This window comes from Felis catus, chromosome B2 (genome assembly GCF_018350175.1).
Source record: "Felis catus isolate Fca126 chromosome B2, F.catus_Fca126_mat1.0, whole genome shotgun sequence".
In the NCBI taxonomy this organism is placed as follows: Eukaryota; Metazoa; Chordata; class Mammalia; order Carnivora; family Felidae; genus Felis; species Felis catus.
The window spans coordinates 31145435-31171459 of NC_058372.1; the positions used below are offsets into that span (position 1 = coordinate 31145435).

Below are 26025 nucleotides of genomic sequence, written 5' to 3' on the forward strand. Positions count from 1 at the left end.
GAGAGAGAGAGCACGAGTGTGGGAAGGACAGAGAGAGAGAGGGAGACACAGAATCCAAAGCAGGCTCCAGCCTCTGAGCTGCCAGCACAGAGCCCAGCACAAGGCTTGAACTCATGAACCCCGAGATTGTGACCTGAGCCGAAGTCGGACGCTTAAATGACTGAGCCACCCAGGCGCCCCCTCAAAGGTTCTTATAGCTTTTAAATCATCTTGTTAAATTGCAGTGTTAAATGTAGTAACTTATATTAAAGTTTTATAAGACAAGGATGAATGTTGTCATCTCTATGGTAATCCCGAAAAGAATTGTAAAATAATGTGTAGCTAACATGCTATGAGATGAAGAAAATAGAATTATAAAAACAAATCATTTCAAAAGAAGGCAAAAAAGAAAAGAAACAAGACAGAGCATTAGTAAACTGTTAGCAACATGATTTAAAAAGTGCAAATATATGAACAAATGGTCCAACTATTTAACTGCATGCAAATGGTCTAATTATTTCCATTAAATGGAAGTATTTTCAGACTAGATTAAGAAATAAAATCCAAATATATATATTTTTTCATTCTTGTTTTCTTTCTGCTATTCTGATTGGTTGAATTCCACTGCCCTGTCGCTGAGTTGACTGCTCCTTTCTTCTGCTTCATCTGACCTGCTTTTGAACACCTCTAGTGCATTTTTCAGTTCAGTTATTGTGTTCTTCAGTTCTGTCCTTCTCTCTGAAGTTTCCACTTTATTCATTCATTCTCTCAAGGTTGGAGACTATCTTTATGAATTACTTTGAACTCTTTATCAAGTAAATTATCTGTCTCTGTTTCATTGTTTTTTCTCCTGAGGTTTTACCTTTTTTCCCCCCTGAGGTTTTTATTTTTTCTTTCATTTGAAACATATTCCTCTTTTTTTCTTCATTTTGCTTTGACTCGCTGTGTTGGTTTCTAGGCATTAGCTACTTCTCAGAATCTTGAAAGGTTTGCCTCTTGTGCAGGAGATGAACCTTATCACTCCATCCTGCTTTGGCTCTTGGTTGTCTCTCAAGCCTTTATGATTGTCCAAGCAGACTATTTTACTTCCTTTACTTTACTTTTACTTTTACTTTTTACTTTTACTTTTACTTTTACTTTTCTTTACTACTCCCAGTAGTTGAGGGTGTGCCAAGAGTAGTCAGTGTCCCAAAGGGGAGGATCTCAGTCAGCACCTAGAGTCAGGCTGATTGGAAGCCAGACCCTCCCAGAGCAGCTTTTAATGAATGCAATTGTATACAGTCTTGTAGGACTACAAGACTTCCAAAGCCAGGTGATCTGGAGGTGACCCCTGGACAGCAGTTGTGAAAATCACTGGTCTAGAGGAGTGTATAAGCTCCCTTGTAGGAAATAATGGTTAGGTGTAGTGAGGTAGAAGGAGACTGCAGAGATGGTATTCTCTGGCTTAAGTCCTGAGAGTGCCTCTGTAGCCTCTAGATGTGTGCCAGAGGTGATGTCTACCCCTAAGTCTGAATCTCTAGGACATGCAAATAGGCCTCTTTCCCACAAAGGCTGGGGTTGTGTTTCAGTGCTGTCCGTGCAATACACTGGGGTTATATCCTACCAAGAGCTATCTCTGAATGTTACAGTCTCATGGGACCCAGGAAGGCAAGCTCTCTTGGCCCTCAGAGCCAGGTGACAAACAGGTGTCCCCTGGGCACTGGATGCAAAAACCAGGGCACCAGATATAAAAAGAGGGACACTAGGCATATATAAGAGCTCCCAACTGAGAGATGCTACTACTCTGAAGATAGTGCTTACCTGCTGAAGTCTCAGGAAAGGTTTACAGTCAGCTCTTAGATATATGTTTAACTAGCATCCTGTCCCTCTCAATCTGTCACAGAAAGATGAAGCTCCTGAGTTTGTTGCTCTGCCTTGGAGGTAGTAGCTGTTTAAGAGCCCTTTCTTCATTGGTTACAACCCTGTGGGACTTGTGTGAATGGGCCCTGCTGGTCCCCAAAGGCAGGTGATGTAGAAGTGTTCCCTTGTAGCCACAAATATCCGGGTACCAGAGAAGGGTATAGGCTCCTTTCTGTAAGATACCAGTGAGCTGGAGCAAGGCAGAGGGAAAGCACAAAGATTATATCCACTGGCCTCCATTCCCTGAGAGCACCTCTGTAGGCTCCTAAAGCATATCAAACTAGAGCACGTCCCTGAGGCCAAAGCTCCTGAACAAGCAAATAAGTCTCTTTCTCGGAAGGACTGGGGGTATTATTTCGGTCTGCTGTCTCTGCAGTGCCTTGGGCTTGGTAGTCTGCCTCAAGCTGTTTCTCCAATTGTTAAAGTCTCATGGAACCCAGGAAAGCAAGCCTCCATGGTCTCCAGAGCCAGGCAAGCAAGTGGCATCCTCTGGGCAGCAGTTGCAAAACCTGGGTCACTAGGTAAAAAACAAACAAACTGAGGCATGAGATGTGCGTAGAAGCTCCCCTCTGGTAGATACTGGCACTGTAGTGTGCCAGAGGGAGAGTGCAAAGATGGTGTCCATTGGCTAAAAGGGACCGAGGGAGGGTCATAAAAAGAAAAAAGAGATTAAAAAAAGAAGAAGAAAGGGGCTCCTGGGTGGCTTAGTTGGTAAGCATCAGATTCTTGATTTCGTCTCAGGTCATGATCTCATGATTCCTGATATCGAGCCCCACGTGGGGCTCCAGGTGGTTAGCATGAAGCCTGCTGGGGATTCTCTCTCTCTCTCTCTCTCTCTCTCTCTCTCTCTGTCTCTCTCTCTCTCTGTCTCTGTCTCTCTCTGCCCCTTCCCTGCCCGTGCATGTGCTCTCTGTCTCAAAATAAACAAGTAAGCATTTTTAAAAAAAGAAGTAAGAGGGGCACCTGGATGGCTCAGTCATTTAAGTGTCCGACTTCAGCTCAGGTCATGATCTCACGGTTTGTGGGTTCAAGCCCCGAGCCCCACGTTGGGCTTTGTGCTGACAGCTCAGAGCTTAGAGCCTGCTTTGGATTCTGTGTCTCCCTCTCTCTCTGCTCCTCCCCTGCTCACACTCTGCCTCTCTCTCTCTCTCTCTCAAAAACAAATAAACAAAAAAAAAAAAGAAAGAAATAGAAAAAAAGAAAAGGAAAAAATGGAAGAAGATGGTACCCACTGACTTTAGCAAGATGGGAGGAGAATAGGAAGATGGTAGTCACCAGTGTCCATTCCCAGAGAGTATCCAACAGGCACATGCACTTTAGGTCAATGCTTTAAAATTAAGAAATTAGTCTCTTTCACATTATGGCTGGGCACATTTCAAAACGGCTGCTTCAGTCTTAGGTCCTGGAGGGGGAAGGGTGAATCTTGGCTGGTCCTTTAAAGGCCATTCTTTGGTTCTCCAGAGCCCTGTGGGTTTTGTGGGCGTGATGAGCCCCATTGGTTTTCAAAGTCAGATATTTTGGGGGCTCGTCTCAAGTGGTGGTCTTAAAAGTTCTGTGGGTGGGCCTGATGTGGGGTATAAATCCTTTGCACCTCCGGGAGAAATTCCAGGTTATGAGTTCTTTCCTGATTTATGGATTGCAGCTCAGGGTGGGGAATATGGCAGGATTGTGCCTTAGCCTTTCCTACCCACTTTGATGTGGTTTCCCTCGTTTACCCTAGGTGAGGGGGTTACTTCACCAGTTTTTTTTTCCCAGAGGAAACCATTCCATGTATATGTGTTTCTGTGGGAGAGGGTGACTTCAGGATCTTCCTATGTTGCCATCTTGAATTGGAACTACTCAAATAAAGACTTTTTTAAAAAAAATGTTTATTTTAGAGAGAGACAGCGTGAGCAGGGGATGGGCAGAGAGAAAGGGAAACACAGAATTTGAAGCAGGCTCCAGGCTCTGAGCTGTCAGCACAGAGCCCAACGCGGGGCTCAAACTCACAGACCAGGAGATCATGACCTGAGCTGAAGTCAGACACTTAACTGACAGAATCACCCAGGCGCCCCATCAAATAAAGACTTTTAATTGGCCATTCCATCCCATAGTTTTGCCTTTAATATTTGAGCCTTTCCTGAATTTTGAAATGACATTCTTTGTATCTTTCTCTACTACTTGTATTAGGGTTTCTTCTTTCTCCTAAGTTAGTAATCTGCTTTCAGAATTTTCTCAACACTTAAAATTGCTTGCATTTCCTTTCCCCATGTTCCTTGGGCTTTGTGTATATGCTTTTTCCACTTCTTTGTTTTCATTCCAGTGGAATTTTGAGAAGGGAGTTGAGTAAATGCCTTGTTAAACTAAAACTTATCTCTTTTTCATTGCCCACTCTGAACTCATTTTGGGGCTCATATTTAAACATGATAGACATGAGACTGGTAATATATAGAAGAGGCAAAGATATTCCACAAACAGGAAATAAACAAGAAAGAAACTTACTGCAGGAGTCTGTTGTCTTTTCTGAAATATAAACACAAATATATAAATATCATTGGCCTAAGAGAAGGAGACTCTAGCTTTCTCTAATACAATTTTTGTGTATGACTTGTAGGATTGAAAATAATAGTAAGAAACCATAAGAAACTCTTAATTACAGAGAACGAATTGAAGGTTGATGAGGAAGTGCAGGGGTGGGAGAGAAAATGGGTGATGGGCATTGAGGAGGGCACTTGCTGGGATGAGCACTGGGTGTTGTATGTAAGCGATGAATCATAGGAATCTACTCCTGAAGCCAAGAGCACCCTGTATACGCTGTATGTTAGCTAACTTGACAATAAATTATATTTAAAAAAAAAAACCCTAAAACTAAAAAAAAAAAAAAGAAAAGAAAAGAAAAGAAAATAATAGTAAGTAGAGAGTTAAAGTTTTTCAAGGGATTACTAAAGTCCATCAGAGTTATGGAAGAGTTCAGGGACTTGCTGAGGGTCCTGTCTTCCATCGAATGCAAACCTATATGAGTGTGGTTTCCTTCAGAGAAGCAGCCCAATGTTACATTTTCCTCTGATACTCCTTTTGGAGAGATTAATTTAAAGTTGGACTATTTTCGGGCTCTTGGTCATCTTTATCTGCTCTTCTTGGTCTTTATTGTAGAAATGTCGTAGGTTTGAGAAATCTGTGCATCTATTCTGTCCTCCCTTCCATCCCTTTTCACTTTGGGGATATCAAGATTTCTGTAAATTTGCTGAGAAATAAGGAAGTGACTTCTGTTTTTGTTCAAAAAGTTTTGCTACCGATTACCAAATGTTTTTATTTGTTTTTAATTAAGAAGAAGGATTCTGGGGCGCCTGGGTGGCGCGGTCGGTTAAGCGTCCGACTTCAGTCAGGTCACGATCTCGCGGTCCGTGAGTTCGAGCCCCGCGTCGGGCTGTGGGCTGATGGCTCGGAGCCTGGAGCCTGTTTCCGATTCTGTGTCTCCCTCTCTCTCTGCCCCTCCCCCGTTCATGCTCTGTCTCTCTCTGTCCCAAAAATAAATTAAAAAAAAAAAACGTTGAAAGAAGAAGGATTCTATTTTTATTTTTTAGTGGGAAAATTAGAAAGCGAACCTGTAGTATTGCATCAGAAGAGTCAGCTTCAGTGGAATTAATTATCTTGTGCATCTTTTGTTGTAATTAAAAACAGTGCCAGTCTGATGGTTTTAAGATTTTCTGAGTGTGGTAGATTGAGGGGAGTAACATCTATGTTTCTGTGCCTTCATTGAAACTTTTCATTATAGGTATAAGGCCTTAGAACATGCAAATCTTGCATGTTCACATTTTCATCATATTTTTACATTTCCCCTATTTCTTAGGCAGTTCACATCAATTACATATATATAGTAGAAAAATAGATTGTGTTGATCATTCTTCTTAAATGCTCCTGCCCATTGCTAGTAATAAGCCTATGACAGTGGCATGCTAACTATTGGGCAGGAGGAAAAAGAGAATGGAATATAGGAACATCAAGATTTTGATAATATCCATAGTCATTAATACTGCCTTCTGTTCCTCTCTTGGACAAAGAAAAATAGAGATGTTAAGGAGATAAAGAATTGTTAATAGGTTCTGGGCTTCCCGCCCCCCCCCCCCCGCCCCCCCATAACACCTACAAACATAAATGACCATTGTTTGCCTTGGGTATAAAGTTGTTTTTCTTGTCTATGATTTTTTTCAAGCCTGTAATTCTCTTTAAGAAGAAATTAGGGTTCGAATCCAGCCTCTGAGGTGTGCAAACACTACGTATGTTGTATTTCCACTTCCACCTCTTCTCCCTGTTCTTATTTTGTCTCTCATACTCACTGCCCAGTTGCTCCCCCACCTAGACTGAATGTTTGTTGTTGAAAGGCAGTATTCGTAATCTTGAAGTTTTATTCCTACAAGCAACATGTAAAATTATGTACATGTATACACATATGTATGTGTGCCTGTAGGATACATATGTATGTGTAAGTAAGTGTAAGCTTGTGTAAGTTTGCTATTTCTCCATCCAGAAAAGATTTAGGGCAGCTTTTCCTGGTGTTTATTATTTTTACTATAATATTGAACAGGAGAATTTACATAGATTTTATTGCATATGGAACAATTCCCACTCATTCATTGTGGGGAATAAGCTTAGAAATTCCCCGGCTTACACCAAGGGGTTAACAAGGCATAAAGAATTACAAAGCCATACGATGCTCACACCCAAGTTTGGGTAAGCAAGATTAGGTAAATACGTATAGAGAAGGCAGGGCAGAAACCCCAGTATAAGATGGCGGGACAAAGACCCCAATATAGAACATAGGTATATGAAATAACCAAGGTTAGGTATTCTTGTACTCCCATTTAGTACTACAGCAGAAAGCTGCTTTCACAGGAGGGAATGACCAAGTTAGGTAAACAGGTAAATAGGGCTTTAGACCGCTGGGCTGCAAGTGAAGCTTCCCAGAGCAGAGATGATTAACAAAAGGTGCCTTGTTAACCCTGAGGTCACGTGTCCTATCTGTCTCATCCCCTAGGTTAGCTAAGATAAGCAGAGGGGGTGCCTCTTATCTGCTGTAAACAACCTTCTGCCTGGCTGCCTGGCACCAGGATTTTGTTTTGTATTAACCCAAACCCCTAACCCTGAATATCTTCAAGACCCCTTTCCCTCATGCCCATGAGTTAATGTTCACAGTTTCATTGTCTCTTTGTACATGTCCATCACCATGTTTGTAAGCCTTCTGATCCTAATAAAAACGGGGCAAGGACCCTTATTTGGAGCTCTTGCCTTTTCCTGGACATTAGCCATCTCTCGCTTTTAATCCTGCGTCCGCTATCTTGCTGGCCAAGAGAGAACTTTAGACTTAGAGTCTATGACAATTCATGTGGGGCATCTGATGTGAGATTGTCAGTGACAGCAAATCATCCTAATAATATTGAATTAAAGCAGGGTGAGAGAATCAGAAACCATAGTTAATATTTATGAGTCTTAACTTCAGTTAGAAAATCTTTGATTTGCTGTTCTCCTTTCCAGATTTGAACACATTTCAAATTGGTACCATAGTGCTATTGGCATTATATCTGGCATCAATACTGTGATAATATATAATTTGGATTACTAATTTGTTAAGAGTTGGTTTCTTTGAATAAGGCAAGGATTGAATGCTCTATATGATTTGTAAAGAAAAGGGACTATTTTTTAAAATATATGTGATGAATAGAACTTGTTTAATAATCAAGTGTAGTCTGATTGTTCTCCATAGGTTATTTGCTTTAATAAAGAGATGTGATGAAATTAGATTATTGGTTGGTTACAATGAATTTATGGTTATGTGTGTGTGTTTCTTTATTCTCAAATGACTTCTAAGTTCCTAACGAAGAATAATGTTAACAACTTGGCATGGTAGATATAAATTAATATTTGTTGAATATATGTGAGAAAATTATACTTTAAAACAGGCTTTGTTTCCAAAACAAAATCCTTTCTTTGTAGAAAATACAAAAGTGGAGAGCTTCCCAGTCCATCAGAATTCTCACAAATTCCTAATTAGGAAAGTTCAGAGAAATCCAGATTCACCATAATTTTTGTAGAAACCAGAAAGTGCTAGTTTATCAAGGGGCTATCCATTCTCTGGGTGCCTGATAACTGGTTCATCACTATGAAGTTGTAGAAGAAAGGGCTGTCATATCCTCGAAAGTCAAATCAAGGAATTTCAGTGTTTGCATTATAAATTTTGCTTAGTTTCTTTAGTTATACTGAGGAATAACCTCCTTTGTTTCCTTAGGTTGCTTGTGCCCCTGGTGAGGCCAATGGCTAATTTGTTCGTTTTTGTATTCTATTTGTTGTTGTTATTGTTATTGTTTAGTCACCCACGTCAGGCCTGCTTGTCAGTGTGGAAGATCTTTGTGGAAAGGCCAAGAGTATAGACACAATTACTTGCATGGGCTCTGTCGCTCTTCCTCCTCTGTTGTCACTCTGGCTGGGAAATTGGCTCCAGGATGCCACAATCCTACACAGGGTGTTAGTAGTTTCACTCTTTTCTTGCTTATAAAATGGACCAAAACATTCCCCTTTGTTCCATGCCCAGATAATGACATTTTCTATTTATTATGGGAATCCTGTTATTTTTTTTAAATCTTAGTTTTTGAGAAAACTAATAAAAGTATAAACAGGAGTAACAATCATCTGTTTTCTAATACAGATACTTTAGATTTTACAGACTAGAAAATTAACTCCAGAGAGGTTAACTGACATTCCCAAGTAATTAACCTAAAGGTCAAGAGTCAGACAACAAACAAGTGTGTTGATTTTAAATTCAGTTCTTCCCCCTACATCATATCACATCCCCTGCTTATGGATGTCTTAAGTGAGACCTCACACTACCATGGAGCCTCTTCTTCCTATGTCTTATTCTCTGGAGTGGCCATTATTTAAAACACTGTTTTATCCAAAAAAAAATCTATACCTTCTTAACTTCGTGGGCCTGCTTATCTGGGGAGAAGAATTAAGAACAGGAACTTTGGAAATTAAAGAATTTAAGGAATTAAATTCAGGGGATTTAAGACTGCCAGTTACTTATTTGTTTAGCCAGAAAAACAAACAAACAAACAAACAAACAAACAAACAAAAACAAATGTAGAACACATAGGGTGTTCATTTTCAATTGCTTGGTAGTCTTAGCATGGGTCATTGTTCCCTAGGCATGATACCTACTTCATTCTAAGGGACTTGATGTGCTAGGTTATAATTAGTGGGCTCTTTTCTATTGCTCTTCAGCAATATTTAGTAAATATTTATCATATTTGGTATAGAGGATGGTGACATGTAGTGATGTGTACATCACGACTTCCCATTCTCAGTTTACTTTCTGAAGCAATATGACAGCCACAGGCAGGCTAGCTGATAATGCCTGGAGGATCTATTTGAAGCTGCTGGTTCTATAGAGATCTTCAGGGAGAAAGAGTAGACAACTTTCCTTTGATGCTATGGTAGAGATGAGGTATTGGTACTAGAAGTGGGGACTTTTCTTGTGGCCTGGGGAGAATACCAGGATTACTTGGTTCTTTGAGGGAGCTCATCATGTGAAAATCTATGAGGCCCATTGGGAAAGGCTGTTCTTTTCCACTTGTTTGTGGTCCTGGGAGAGTATCCTTGATCCTGCGCATCTTGCTGTGACAGATTGCTCCCAATTCTTGTCATTAGGAAAGTGTAAGAACAATGATTTTCCACTGTGTACACAGACAACCAACATAAGCAGGTTCTGTCATAACTTTTATGGCATAGTGATTGTCAATGAGTGTAGTATTTTTATGTGCTCTATGAAATAAATATTAGAAACTGCCTACTGTAATAAAGTTCTCAGGATGGGAAAGAGGAAATAGTTTAGACCAATGAATTGTGGATGTTTTCTTCTTCAACCTTTATTTAATGAAATTGTCAAATTTTTATTCCTTGATATAATATATTGATCAGTGCTCATGTGAATAGTAGGCTACTCTGTACTGTGTATCCATTAACTTCAGCTCTTATCATGTAAGTTGTATGATTACTGTGAGAGTTGTATTTATACTTAAAACATGTGCCCATTTACTTTGTTTTGAAATTATGCAGTTTCGCAAACCAATGCAATGTACTGCAAAAAAGGAGTTACTTCTATAAAATTGAATTTGGAAAATAATTGCCCATCAGGAATTCTGTACCCAGTAACAATATTCTACAAAAATGGAGGTGAAATGAAGATATTCTCAGATTGAGAATAAAGGAGAAGGGGAACTTGTCACAAATAGTTCTTCACCAGAGGAAAGCCTGAAAGATATTCTTCCGGCAGAAAGAATATTATTACTCTATATACACTAGCAGATATAAGGAAGACTGAAAAGGAATGGGCGGGTAAATATGTGGGTCTATCTAAATAAATACTGACTTATGAAACAATAAAATCTTGTGAGAGTTAGTTTGTATAGAATTAAAATCCATAACAAAAGTAGCATTTAAGATGAAATCGAAGAAGTCAAAAGGTTCTAATGTCCTTACATTATATAGAAGAAGTAAATGTTCTAATTTGTATGTAAGTGGATTGAGTCAGGGATGCTTCATGCACCTTTTAAGGTGAGTATTAGAAGAATGGTAAAGTAATGCATAAACTGCTAATGTAGAAGTCTAAAAGGATGTCTAGAGTAAAAATAGAAAGCAAATAGTAGAATATATTTAAATCCCAGTATATCTATGATAACATTAAGTTTAAATAGACTAAATGTTTCATTTAAAATATGATTCTTAGATTAGATTAGAAATGTACCCTGTATTATAAGGGACACATCTAAAACAAAAATACAGAAAAGGTGTAAGTAAAAGAATCAAAAAGAATTAATGCAAACACTATTCAAAAGGAAGCTGGAATAATTATGTTAATTTCCTACAAAGTAGATGTTAAGTCAGAAAATATTACTAGATATAATGATAAAATAATCATTTTATGAAGATTATATAACAAGTCTAAATTTATGTGTGAAATCACATCACTTTAAATAAAGTATAAATTGACTGACATATAATCAGCAATCAGAATGGATGATTATACCTCATTAAAACATAGAAGCAGGAAAAAATTTAGTTTGCTATAGGTGATGTGAACAATATAGTTAAAAAGTTGTTATTTGATATGTATATAGTACTATACCCATCAAGAATACACTTTTTTATGAAGTACATTAGAAGTAAAATTAAATGTGTTCTTTCCCACAGTGGAATTAAGCTATAATAAAAAGAAAGATAATTAGAAAATTCCTGTATATTTAGAAATTAAGAGTACATTTTATTTTATTTTATTTTTTTTTATTTTATTTTATTAAAAAAAATTTTTTTTTCAACGTTTATTTATTTTTGGGACAGAGAGAGGCAGAGCATGAACGGGGGAGGGGCAGAGAGAGAGGGAGACACAGAATCGGAAACAGGCTCCAGGCTCTGAGCCATCAGCCCAGAGCCCGACGCGGGGCTCGAACTCACAGACCGCGAGATCGTGACCTGGCTGAAGTCGGACGCTTAACCGACTGCACCACCCAGGCGCCCCAAGAGTACATTTTATTTAAAAAAATTTTTTTAATGTTTTGTTTTTATTTTTGAGAGAGACAGACAGAGTGTGAGTGGGGGAGGAGCAGAGAGAGAGGGAGAGAGAATCTGAAGTAGGCTTCAGGCTCCAGGCCCTGAGCTGTCAGTACAGAGCATGTTGCAGGGATTGAACTCATGGACTGTGAGATCAGTCCTGATGAGATGATGACCTGAACTGAAGTCAGATGCTTAACCAACTGTGCCCCAAGAATTACATTTAAAAAATATCTATAGGTTAAATAAAAACTAGAATGGAAGCAGATATACTTTTTAATGAAATATATTGAAAATACTATTATTCAAAGCGTTGGGGTCCAGTTAAAGCCTTAAATTCCATTTAGAACTTTAAATGCAAATATTAGAAAAGAAAATTGGCTAAAAATCAATGATATCAACATTCAACTCAAGAAATTAAAAAAAAAGTAAAATTGAATGAAAGCAAGTAGGAGTAAAGGAGTAGTAAAGAGCAGAAATTAATTAAATAGAAAACAAACATACAGTGGGGAAGATCAAAGGTAAAAAGAAGAAATGAGATAAGAAATGTAAAGTCTGAGTAACCCTACAAGATTGAAAGCAATTGAAACTTCATTCAAAATCTCATAAAAAAACTCCACACTCAGGTGGTTGCACTAGTGAATCAACGAAATGTTTAAGGGAGAACTCTTCCACGTAATAGAAAAAAAGAAATAATTCCCCATCCATTTTATGAAGCCAGCATATCCTTGATACCAAAACCTAACAGGGACGTTTTTAAAAAGCAAAGATACCAGTGAATATTTCTTATGAAAATGTAAAAATCCTAAACAAATTATTAGTAAAGTAAATCCAGTCCTCCTTTTCATGTATACGCCATCATGACCAAGTTTGGTTTATTTCAGATATGCGAGATTTAGTTTAACATTCTAGAGGCTCAGTTGCTGTAGTTCATGACCATACTGGAATAAAGAATAATCATGTGATCAACTCACTAGATGTAGAAAAAACATTTGATAAACATCAAATTTATTCATAATACAAACTCTTAGAAAACTTGAAACAGAAGAGAAGCAAGGTTAGAACACCTATAGCAAATACAATAGTTCTGACTGAAGTTTTGACAGCTTTACCTCTGAGATTAGTAACAGGAAGATGAAGCTTGCCATTGCAACTTCTATTCAACATAGAGTTCTTAGCCATTGCAAGAAAACAATAAAAAGAAATAAAATGCTAAACGTTGCAACTCCAAAAGAAGAAATGAAATTCAGTATTTGCAGATGACCTGGATGTGAGCATAGAACATCCATAATAATATGGACTAATTACAAGAATAATAGATTAAGTTACCAGAATTTCCGGATATAAAGTCATTATAAAAAATTCAGTTTTATTTTATACATTAAAAAACAAAAAAATAAATGGAATTTTAAAAAGATATCATTATCTTTATATCATATGAAAGATATGCAAGACCTTGACACAGGAAACTATAAAACTGTATTCAGAAAAAATCAAGAAGACTGATACATGGAAAGAAAATCTTATTATTGGATTGGAAGACTCATAAAGTTGTAAGTTATCCCCAAATTAACTATAGATTCAATGCAATTCCAAACAAATTCATGCGGGTTTTTTCTTTCTTTTTCTTTTTTGGGGTGTATGTATGTGAGAGAGATTTAGAAAGTTTCTAAAAGATTCTAAAAGGCAAACCAAAAAACAGACTCTTAACTATAGAGAATAAACTGATGGTTACCAGAGGGGAGGTAGGTTGAGGGATGGGTAAAATAAATGATGGTGATTAAGGAGTGCACTTGCTGTGATGAGCACCAGGCATCATGTGGAAGTGTTGAATTAGTATATTGTACACTTGAAACTAATATTACACTGTATGTTAACTGGAATTAAAAAAAAGAATTTTAAAAGAAATACGGAAATGTCAAGTCTAAGACAATATTCAAGAGAAACAAAAATATAAAAGAACCTATTCTACCAGTTATTAAGATACTATATTGCAGTAATTAAGACAGTGTATGTTATGAATAAAGTGAACCAAAGAGGTGAAAGACTTGTACTCTGAAAACTATAAAACACTGATGAAAAAATGGAAGGTGATACAAAGAAATGGAAAGACATTGCATGCTCATGGATTAGAAGAACAAATCTTGTTAAAATGTCTATACTACCCAAAACAATCTACATATTTAATGCAATCACTGTCAAAATATCAATAGCATTTTCCACAGAACTAGAATATACCATCCTAAAATTTGTATGGAAGCACAAAAGACCACAAATAGCCAAAGCAATCTTGAAAAAAGAAAAACAAAACTGGAGATATCACAATTCTGGACTTCAAGTTCTATTGTAAAGTTGTAGTAATCAAAACAGTAAGGTACTGACACAAAAATTGACAAATAGATCAATGGAACAGAATAGAAAATCTAGAAATAAACCCACAATTATATGGTCAGTTAACCTTTGACAAAGGATACAAGAATATACAATGGGGAAAAGACAGTTTTCAACAAGTGGTGTTGCAAAAGAATGAAACTAGACTACTTTCACATACCATACACAAAAATAAACTAAAAATGGATTAAAGACCTAAATGTGAGACCTGAAACCATAAAAATCCCTGAAGAAGGCACAGGCAGTAACTTCTCTGACATCGGCCACAACGTCTTTCTAGAAATGTCTCCTGAGGCAAGGGAAACAAAAGCAAAAATAAACCATTGGGACCTCCTCAAGTTAAAAAGCTTCTGCACAACAAAGGAAACAATCAACAAAACTAAAAGGCAACCCACAGAATGGGAGATGTTTGCAAATGACATATTTGATAAAGTGTTATGTCCAAAATATATAAATAACTTATACTAAATTCTTAAAAAACAAATAATCCAATTAAAAAATGGGCAGAAGAAACACAGATGGCAAACAGACACATGAACAGATGCTCAATATCACTCATCACCAGGGAAATACAAATCAAAACCACAATGGATTATCACCTCACACCTGTCAGAATGGCTAAAATAAAAAAATACCAGAAACAAGTGCTGGAGATGATATGGAGAAAAAGAAACTTTTTGCACTGTTAGTGGGAATGCTAACCAGTACAACCACTGTGGAAGACAGTATGAACGTTCCTCAAAAAATTAAAATAGAACAGTAATTGCATTACTGGGTATTTACTGAAAAGTACAAAAACACTATTCAGAGGGATACATGCACCCCTATGTTTATAGCAGGATTATTTACAATAGTCAAATTATAGAAGGAGCCCAAGTGTCTTTCAATAAATGAATGGACAAAGAAGATGTGATTGTGTATATATATATAATTATATATTAATTATATAATTATATGTATGTATCATATATGTATATGTATACATGTGTATATGTGATATATATATATATGTATATATGTATAGACACACACACATAATGGAATATTATTCAGCTATATAAAATAATGAGCTCTTGCCATTTGCAACAACATGGATGGATTTAGAGGGTATAATGGTAAGTGAAATAAGCCAGTCAGAGAAAGAAAAATATTATATGATCTCACTTGTATGTGGAATTCAAAAAACGGAACAAACGAACAAAGGAAGAAAAACAGACCAATCGAAGAATGGATTCTTAACTTTAGAGAACAGTCTGATGGTTACCCAAAGGAAGGTGGGGGGGGGGATGGGTGAAATAAGTGAAGGGGATTAAGAGTACATTTTGAGCACTGAGTAATGTATAGAACTGTAAAAAAAGTGTGATGCTGGTGAAAAGATAAAAATTTATTTATCAGTGGAATAGAAAAGCCCTGCAGTAGACCCACAATTGATTTATAACAAATGGTGCAATACAGAACTATGGGTTAGAAAAGTCTTTTCAAATGATGTTGGGTTAACTGGATATCTGGGAGAAAAAAATTCTAATTGGATTATAGATCTAAATGTATTGAAGATAAGACAATACAGCTTCTTGAAAATAGTGTATGAGCAGATCTTCATGGACTAAGGGTAGGAAAATCTTTCTTGAATAGTACACAAAAAACATTAATAATAAGAAAAGATAGGGATCATGTTATAATGAAGAATTTGTACTTATCAAAGGAAATCATTAAATGATTGAAAAAGTAAGCCAGAGAGTTGGAGAAAACACATACATCACATATAAATGAAATAAGATACTTAATTAGCTATATGAACAATATTCACCGTCAGTAAGTAAAAGAGACAGCCCACTAATAATGGCCAAGATGCTTGAACCATTTTTAAAAGAGCCTATCCAAACAGCTAATAAACACGAAAATGTAGCAGTCACAGAAATGCATATAAAAATGATAATGAAAGATTTCTGCTTTGAGCCATGATGGAGTAACAGATTGGATTTTCTTTTCCACAGTAAACAACTAGCCAACTGAACAAAATAAATCAGTGTTATCAGTCATTGGACAACAGGCAACATGGAGTTTAATGAAACAAAGAAAGTAAGCAAAAAAGACATTAAAACATCTATTATATATTATTTAAAGAAAAATGCAAACATTGTGAGGAGAGAAATTAAAAGTTAAAAAAAACCCGATGCAACTTTTAGTGATAAAAAAGTATATATATAAGGTAAAAAGTAATGGGTAGGATTAATAGCAATTAGGCAGAACAACAGAAAAGGTGAGTGAACTTGAAGACATTACAATAGATAATATGCAATACAAGCACAAAGAGGAAAAAAATTGAACAGTCTTAGTGATCTTTGGGACAGTATTCAACAGTCTAATTTATGTGTTATTCTAGATTTGTAATTCAACAATTCCAGAAATGATAGGGAATGGAGGTGGAGACAGAAAAAAAATACTTAAAGAAATAATGGTCAAGAGATTTTTCAGATTTGTAGAAAACTAAACTCATAGGTCCATGATGCTCAATAAATCTCAAGGAGAAGGATATGAAGAAAGCTACACCAAGGTACGTAATAAATTCAGCAATAAAGACGAAATCTTTAAAGCAGTCTGAGGAAAAAAGTCACATTGCACACAGAGGAACAAACATAAATACTGTCATAGATATCTTGTCAGAATCTTCTAAAGCCAAAGTCAGTGGAATAGCATCTTTAAAGTACTGGGAAAGAAGTCAACTTAGAATTCTACACTCAGAAACAATATCTTTCAAAACGGAAGGTGTGGGGCACCTGGGTGGCTCAGTCGGTTAAGTGTCCGACTTCAACTCAGGTGATGATCTCACAGTTTGTGAGTTCAAGCCCCATGTCTGAGCTGTCAGCACAGAGCCTGGAGCCCGCTTCAGATTCTGTGTCTCCCTCTCTATTTCCCCTCCCCTGCTCATGTTGTGTCTCTCTCTCTCTCAAAAATAAACATTAAAAATTAAAAAAAAAAAAAAACCTGAAGGTGAAATGGATTTTTTTGTAATTGGTAAAAGGTGAATTTGTGTACAGCAAACTTTCATGTAGAACATAATAAAGAAGTTCCAAAGTGAAAACAAAAATTTATACTAGATTTAAATTAAGATTCACACAGCAGATGGGGCACCTGGGTGGCTCAGTCAGCTGTGTCTGACTTCGGCTTAGGTCATGACCTCATGGCTTATATGAGTTTGAGCCCTGTGTCGGGCTCTGTGCTGACAGCTCAGAGCCTGGCGCCTGCTTCGGATTCTGTGTCTCCCTCTCTCTCTACTTTTCCCCTCCTCGTGCTGTGTCTTTCTCCCTCCCAAAAATGAATAAATATTTTAAAAAACTAAGAAAAAAGAACCACACAGCAGAAAAAGGAGTTCCAGAATTGGTTAATATGTGTGTGTGTGTATACATATCTCTCTATATATCTATATCTTGTTTTCTCTTAAAATTTTTTAAATAAAATAATTGACTAACAAAATAGTAATAATGTATCATGCGGTTTAAAATACATATGGAGGGGCGCCTGGGTGGCACAGTCGGTTAAGCATCCGACTTCAGCCAGGTCACGATCTCGCGGTCCGGGAGTTTGAGCCCCACGTCAGGCTCTGGGCTGATGGCTCAGAGCCTGGAGCCTGTTTCCGATTCTGTGTCTCCCTCTCTCTCTGCCCCTCCCCCGTTCATGCTCTGTCTCTCTCTGTCCCAAAAATAAATTAAAAAAGAAAAATAAAATACATGTGGAAGTGAAATATATAATAAAAATGTCACAAAAGATAGGAATGGGAAATGGAAATATATTTAAGGTTCTTACATTATATATAAAGTGATATATCATAGAGGGTAGACCATAGTAAATTAAAGACACACACTTACACACATGAATACACAAACATACACACACATATATATTAAATCCTGTAGCATACACCAAGAAAAAGATTAATAGTAGGTAAATAGTTGAGACACACTGGAAACATTAAGTAGTACCCAATTAATCTGGAGTGAAGCAGGAAAAGAGGACAAAGGCCCAAAGAGCAGATGGGTAAATAGAAAGCAAATACTGAAATGGTAGACATGATCCCAGCATATCAATAATCACATTATATACGAATGGCATAAACACTCCATTTGAAAGATAGAGACTGTAGGTTAAAAAAAAAGTAAGACCAACTATATGCTCATTAAGGAAAATAATCCTTTATTATAAAGATACAGACAGATTAAAATGACAGAAAAAGATACACCATGAAAAAACTAATCATAAGAAAGTTGGAGTAGCTACATTAATATCAAACAAAGTAGAAATCACAACAAGGAATATTACCAGAGTTAAACAGGGACAATTTCTAGAGATAAAGTGGTAAAAATCAAGAAGAGACACCAATACCAGATGTGTGTATACCCAAAACTAGCAAATCAAAGGGAGAAATAAACAAATTAAAATTTTAGATGGGGTATTTCATCACTCTAACATTAATTGATAAATAGGCAGAAAATTAGTAAGGATATAGAAGAACAATGTTATCAGTCAACTGAGTCCTAATTGACATTTATAGAAAATCCACTTAACACTAAGATTCACTAAGTGCATTCACTAAGATCGACTATATAAGATTGGCCATAAAACAAGTCTCAGTAAATTTAAGAAGACTGAAATTGTGTGTATGTTGTAAATGTAACAACAGTTTTAAGTTAGTAATCAATAACAGAAATATATCTGGGAAAAAAAAACCCAAATACTGGGAACCCATAAGTTAAAGAAGAAATTAAAAATAAATTAATAAAGAAAAATTAAAAAATATTTTAAATAGAAATGAAAATACAACATATCAAAATATTTGGTATGCAGCTAAAGCAGTGCTGAGGGACATTTATAACCTTAACTTTTTACTTTAGCAAAGAATAAAGTCAAAACCAATGATTTAAATTTATGAAACTAGCAAATTTATGAAACTAGTAAATAAACCCAAAATAGGCAGAAAGAAGGACTAACAAAAGAGCAGAAATTAATGAAACAAAACTAATGTAATCAAAAGCTATTTAAAAATATTAATTCAATTGATAAACCTCTAGAGTTAGATTATTGAGAAAAGACACGACACAGTTACCAATATCAGGAATGAAAAAGGGCAGTCACTACAGATCCTTTAGATAGGGAGGTATTATGAATAACTTTAGGCCAATAAACCTGACAACTAAAATGAAATGGACGTGTCCCTTGAAAGACACAAATTTGAGTATTTCTGTAGTCCTGATTCAAATTGCATTCCCAACTGAAAACATTCCCTTCCAACAAAGAAAACTTTGGATCCACATAGATTCATTATGAATTCTGTTAAATATTTGAAGAAGAAATAATACCAATTTTATAAAAACTTTATCAGAAAATAGAAGACTGAACATCTTCCTACTAATTTTACTAGCTCAACATTACCAACACCAAAGAAAGACTAATTATAAGAGAAGTAAACTAGACCAATATCCCTTTATGAACGTAGATGGAAAATTCCTTAATAAAATATTTTTGAATCCAGCAATACATGAAGAGTTTACTACACTATGAGCCAGTCATACAAAGTTGGTGTGACATTTAAAAATCATATCAATTGGGGTGCCTGGGTGGCGCAGTCGGTTGAGTGTCTGACTTCAGCCAGGTCACGATCTCACGGTCCGTGAGTTCGAGCCCCGCGTCGGGCTCTGGGCTGATGGCTCAGAGCCTGGAGCCTGTGTCCAATTCTGTGTCTCCCTCTCTCTCTGCCCCTCGCCCGTTCATGCTCTGTCTCTCTCTGTCCCAAAAATAAATAAACGTTGAAAAAAAAAATTAAAAAAAAAATCATATCAATCAACGTAATTCTTAATATCAACAAAATAAAAGGAAATTTTTATGGTACTCAATAGGATGTAGAAATAGCATTTGACAAAGTTGCTGACAGCAAAGTAGGATTGGAAAGGATGATCAGTACTTTATGAATTTGAGATAATAGAGTAAGAGTTGGCAAACTCTGGCCCATGGGTCAAATGCAGCCCACCGCAGGCAAAATCCAGCCATGCCCAGTGGTTTATATGTTGCCTATAGCTACGTTTGCATTATAACTATAGAGTTTAGTAGTTGAGTTAGAGAGTGTACGGCTTGCAAGGCTGAAAATTATTTAATCTAACCATTTACAGAAAAAGTTTACCAATATTTACTATAGCACAATCATGAAGAGAATTAAGAGAATAAAAACCATAAAAAAGTCCAAGACACACACACGGATAAACCATTAGGAGGATTAAATGGGACTTCTAGAAATGATAAATGTTACTAAGTGACTAAAAACTCAGTGAGCTGTTCAGAACATAGATACTGAAGAGAAAAATAATGAACTGGAAGGCAGACCTGAGGAAAGGACCTATATTTCATTACGGAGAGAGTTTTAAAATATGAGAGCAAGGTTAACAGAAAGAGATTTGAATGAGAAGGTCCAAAATCCATTTAATATGGGTTCCAGAAGGAGAATGTAGAAAGCATGGAGGAAAACAAAAGTTCAAAGAGATGATGTCCAAGAATTTTTCAAAATTGACAAAAGACATGACTCTGAAGGTTTCAGATGAGTAATTTCAAAGCAGGAATAATAAGAATGTACTAGATACATAGTAGTGAAACTGGAACACCGAAACAAAGAGAAAATTCTAAATGTCAGCAGTCAGAAAATGCCAAAGTAACTTCCAAACTGGGTATTTAGAAGACTTGTAAAGAGCAAACACAAAGGCCAAAGGCAATGGATAGTAACTTCAGTTAGCTTGGAGAAAATAAATTGCCAACCCAGAATTCCTTAGTCAGCAAAGATATTATTTGATAATGAAAGTGAAGTTGAAAAATTTTTCATAAAAAGTCCAAGGAGTTTATTATTCATAGACCTGGATAAAAAACATAAAGGATGCATGTCTAGAAGAAGGAAATCAATCCACAAAGCAAGGATTAAGATACAAGGAGAAATAGTGAGCAAATAGATTAGTAAATATATGAATAAGTCAAAATAAATATAATTAAATGTATTTAAGTGTAATTAAATATAATTATGACTAATTTTATGGTGTTTTTAAATGTTTGTTTTATTTTGAGAGAGAACATGTGTGAGCAGGGGAGTGGGGGAGAGAGAGAGGGAGAGAGAATCCTAGGCAGGCTCCATGTTGTTAGTGCAGAGCCTAACCAAGGGCTTGCTCCCACGAACATGAGCCGAAATCAACAGTTGGACACCCAATGGACTCAGCCACCCAGGCACCCCTATCTTGGCATTTCTTATTCAGCTTTGTTATCTCTAAGCTCATTTTCCTGCTTTTCATATGCTTTTTCCCACACATAAAATGACTTATGGTAAGACTTCCATTCATTCTTTTTTCTTTCTGTCTTTATTCAGGTAAAACTGACAATAAAAACTGCACATATTTGAGGTGTAAGACTTGATTCCTTTGCCCTCCCCCCAGTTTTGTGGAGATGTAACTGTCATACAACATTATGTACGTTTAAGGTGTACAACCTAATGATATATGTACATATTGTGAAATGATCACAAGAATAAGTTTAGTTAACATCTGTCATCTCAGATAGTTAAAGATTTTTTCCTTGTGATGAGAACTTTTTTTTTTTTTAATTTTTTTTTTCCCAACGTTTATTTATTTTTGGGACAGAGAGAGACAGAGCATGAACGGGGGAGAGGCAGAGAGAGAGAGGGAGACACAGAATCGGAAACAGGCTCCAGGCTCTGAGCTGTCGGCACAGAGCCCCGGGCTTGAACTCACGGACCGCGAGATCGTGACCTGGCTGAAGTCGGACGCTTAACCGACTGCGCCACCCAGGCGCCCCTGTGGTTAGGTATATTTATGAAATGTTTTATACTTTGGGCAGCAGGGACTAAAGTCTGATTTCTCTTTGTGTGTGTGTGTGTGTGTGTGTGAGAGAGAGAGAGGAGAGGGAGAGAGAGAGAGAGAGAGAGAGGAGGAAACCTCTTTAAAGAATCCTAGCATATTAGATTAGTGTGAAAGGTTCATTGGAAGACATCTAGTTAGTCCAAAAGAATTTTATACTTTGAATTATGGGCTTATATTTTAAAGGAACCATAAAGATTACCTGCTCCAACTACCCAGCTGATTCCTAAAAATCTCCTCTGCAGCATTTCCACCCAGTGATTAAGCTCTCCCTCCAGCACTTTTAGGCATCCCACTTGCCCTTATACTGAGATACAGATCTGTTACTTGGATCCTTCTACTCTTATTTTCCTTATTTTCCTATTTCCTTAATTTCTTATTTCTTCTATTCTTATTTCCTTATTTTCTTGGGAGCCATACAAAAATTCTAATCTAATCTATAATCATAATCTAGTATATGAAGATAATTCTCATTGTGTTCTTCTGTGTTTTCTGCACTAGGTAAAACTGCTCACTTGAAAGGATTTGAATCCCTTTGCATCATAGCCCTTCTCTTCTGAAGGCCTTGTACTTGATCCACATCCTCTGACAGAACTCAATGTAATATTCAGACTATGGGCCAACTAGCACAGAATAGAGTACTATAAAGATGAAATTCCTAAAAACAATACTTAAAAAGCAGACTAAAATTGGTTTTATTGAAAGGCATATCCTGCAGCTACTTGCTTGTGTTTCTATTTTCTGCCTTCTTCCATTCCTTCCCCTGGTAGCCTCTCTTTGGAAGTTCATCAGTCACCTCCAGATAGCAGCCACAGTGGTCTTTTTCTGTCCTTTCTGTCCTTGAAATCTTGGCTATCCTTTAAACACCCTTTCTCTAAATTCTCATCTTCTTTAATTATCAGAACATTTGTTCTACAGGTATTCCTTACATCTTCCCATACCTTAATTTTTTTCTTCAACCTATTATATCTAACAGGCCCAGTTCTTGGACCTGTGCTTTTGCTAGCTTTGTACTTTCTTTTTTGGGGAACTCATTTACTCTGTGGCTTCAAATTATCTCTACTGGATTGACTTCAGACCCCCTATCAAATGACAAGTGTCAGTTTGTTCCCTTAAACTCAGCAATTTGTTTTTCCCTCCCTGTGCCACACACTAGGTCCTAGTTATTGATTTTCTCTCGTCCAGTTTCAAGAGTTAGAGAGTCATCAGTTGTTTTTATTTCTTTTCCTTGCTCATATTTGGTTAGTCATCATGAGGTAATGATTTCTTCTTTGAAAAACAGTTCATATCTACCCCTTCTATTTATTCTGTTTCCATCACTTATTACTCCAAACACCTCTTTACTAGATTTGCTACCTATGGCATTGCTCCTCTTCAGTGTATTTTGTGCAATCACAAGATTAACACATTGGTAATGCAACCTTATTCACCTCACTGTACTTCCCAAATACCCTAGAAGGCTTCCAGTTGCCTGATGAGTAAAATATAAATTCCTGGTTTGTTTTTCATATTCTTCAGTATCTTCTCTAACCCTCCTTTTCAAAATAGTACTCTAGAATGCTTCTCATGAGCCTACGTCTCATAATTGCCTACTTCTCCTAGAGTGTGGTGTGGCAGTTTTGAATCCCTTTGCCTTTTTTTGGACTCTTCCTACCTCACTCAGTGTAGCAACATCTTATCCATCTCTTGAGACATATATACCACCATTCCTTTCTCCATGAAGCTGTTATCCCCTTAATCTTCTCATTCCAACAGGTTGCTAACTTGTATTATACTATCCATCTAAACTACATTTCGACACTCAGATTTTACTTTTAAAAAATTGTCATGTATCACTGTATGTGTTAAACCCTACTTGATTGCAAAGGAGCTTGACTTATATTTTTATGTACCCATTACTGCTGGAAGAGTGCTCATGAACATTCAGCCTACCATCAGGAGCATTGATTGGTTAGTCTATCACTAAGTTAATGTAGTAGTTGTCAAAGGAGATTATACATTTCTTTAATCAAAATGTTTTGGGGCGCCTGGGTGGCTCAGTCGGTTGGGTGTCTGACTTCGGCTCAGGTCATAATCTCACAGTCCGTGATTTTGAGCCCCGCGTCGGGCTCTGTGCTGACAGCTCAGAGCCTGGAGCCCGTTTCACATTCTGTGTCTCCCTCTCTCTCTGCCCCTCCCCTGTTCATGCTCTGTCTCTCTCTGTCTCAAAAATAAATAAATGTTAATAAAAAAATTTTTTTAAATAAATAAAAAAATGTTTTATGAGAAGCCCTAGTTGGTTGATTGGTTAGGCTGAATTAATGTAATAGTTGTCAAAGAAAATTATACATTTCTTTAGTCAAAATGTTTATTTCAGAAAGTATCCAGTCTTTCTTGATTAAGTCATAATTATCAACTTAGAAAACAAACAATTGGAAGCTGAGATTTGTGGCTGAGAGGACTAAAAATGGTGAAAGAACTACAGTAGACACTCTGTGGATGTATAAATTAAAGGGATTCTGTGATTATGATCCATTTAGGCAATAACTGGGTTATGACTTGTATTTGGAGGATGGGAATCATAATCATCAGTTGACTTTGCCCCTTACTGAACCTTCTATTTTTTTACTCTTGACTTCTAATTCTTTCTTTCCTTTAACTTTGTGCTTTCCTTCATCACTTTTCTTCATAGTATCATTTTCTCCTGTATCTTTCTTCTTCCTTGCATCTCCTTTGTCTTTGTCCTGCTTTCCTTTATTCTCAGAACTCTCTTTTTTTACTTGGGACCCTTGTGCTTGTGGCATTCTAGACTCACTCTTCTTTACTTGGGACTCCTGTCTTTGTGGTATTCTGGTGTCACTCTTCTCTATTTGGGAGCCCTGTGTTTGTGGTATTTCAGACTCACTCTTCTCTACTTGAGACCCCTGTCCTTCTTGTGTTCTTAACTCACTCTGCTTTATTTGAAACCCCTGTCCCTGTGGTATCCCAGTGTCATTCATCTTTACTTGGGCTTCCTGTTCTTGTGGTATTCTGGATTCACTTCTCTTTACTTGGGCTTCCTCTTCTATTGGTATTCCTATGTCACGCCCCTTTATTTGGTCTTCTCCCAGCATCCTGGTGTCACTTTCCTTTTTCTCAACCTCCATACCTATCTCACCGTCCTCCAACTCAATGCCTTTTACTTTGCTTTTTGACTCTGTTTTGTGCGTTAAGGTCAAGGATTCATCAGAATCTGTAAATAAGATTTTCTTCTTTAATATTTTCTTGTTTTCTTCTTGGCTGTTCTCAGTCTTTGTAGTGCCTTCATTTTTTAGAATCTGGGCCTTGAAATCTGATTTTTTTGCAACTTGTGCATCCGTGTAACCTGGAAATATAACTGAGCACACAACAAAATTGCACATTTCAGATATCAGGTACTTTCTCTTTATTCCTACTTTCCCCCTGGTATTCGTTTCTTTATTTTTTGTCTTAAAGATGACAAACCGCAGATAACTTGAGATTTCCTGAAAGTAGAAAATGGTGGAACTCTGCACTTAAAATTGTGTAAGTATTGGTAATATGCCAGACTCTCTTCAATAAACTGGAATATTAATCAAAGAAGAGCTAAAATGTACTATAAATGAACTGGCTGGCATTTGTTCAGTATATTATGGCTAATGATTAATGCTTAATAGCTAGAGGAGAATGTATTCTGAAAAGAAATGGAATTTATTTGTAGAAAAAAGTTTGGAAATAAGCAATAATTGCTTCTTAAAATAGAAAAAACCCTCTAAATATGCGTTGCATATTGAGTATAAGGATATCTCATTATTCAAAAGTAATAATAATACTAGCTGATAATTATTGGGTGCTCACCGTACATCAGGCACTCAGTGTTCTGAGCATTTTATATGAACTATTAACTCATTTAATCCTCACAACAACCATATAGGGCATTTTATTATCCCCATTTTACAGATGAAGAAACTTGAGGTACAAAAAGCTTAAATGAATGTGAATATGGTCATAGAGTTAGTAAGTGGTGGAGCTGGGATTTGAGCCTGAAGAGTCAGACTCCAGAGTTCAGTCTTAACCGATACTTTAGACTGCTTCTTATGATACCTGCAAACTCACGAGTTTCTGGTCCCTTTTTCCAGGTATAGGTAAGTTAGCTCTGCTGTTTCTCAATTTCTGTGAGATCTAATGAAGTTGAATTTGTTAGCTTCTGCTTTTTTTTTTCTTCTTTTTTTAGTGATTTGGTTCCCCGGATTAAGAAAAAAAATTATCTATGCTACTAAGAAGAATTCTGTGGGTTCTT

General features: G+C 36.7%; 1 protein-coding gene and 1 long non-coding RNA gene across 39 annotated transcripts in view; one reads left to right on the forward strand and one right to left on the reverse strand.

Moving 5' to 3' along the window:
- TSBP1 (testis expressed basic protein 1) overlaps nucleotides 1-26025 on the reverse strand; it is a 220018-nt gene that overhangs the window by 117090 nt on the left and 76903 nt on the right. For 36 of the 37 annotated variants that reach the window (XM_045057354.1, XM_045057353.1, XM_045057351.1 and 33 more), the window contains one exon: nucleotides 4360-4380. In XM_045057354.1, coding sequence (XP_044913289.1) covers nucleotides 4360-4380 — 21 coding nt within the window. Of the gene's footprint in view, nucleotides 1-4359; nucleotides 4381-24086; nucleotides 25105-26025 lie in introns of those variants that run through there. The other variant, XM_045057360.1, reaches the window with a different exon arrangement.
- LOC109499620 overlaps nucleotides 1-26025 on the forward strand; it is a 148566-nt gene that overhangs the window by 15613 nt on the left and 106928 nt on the right. The window lies entirely within an intron of this gene.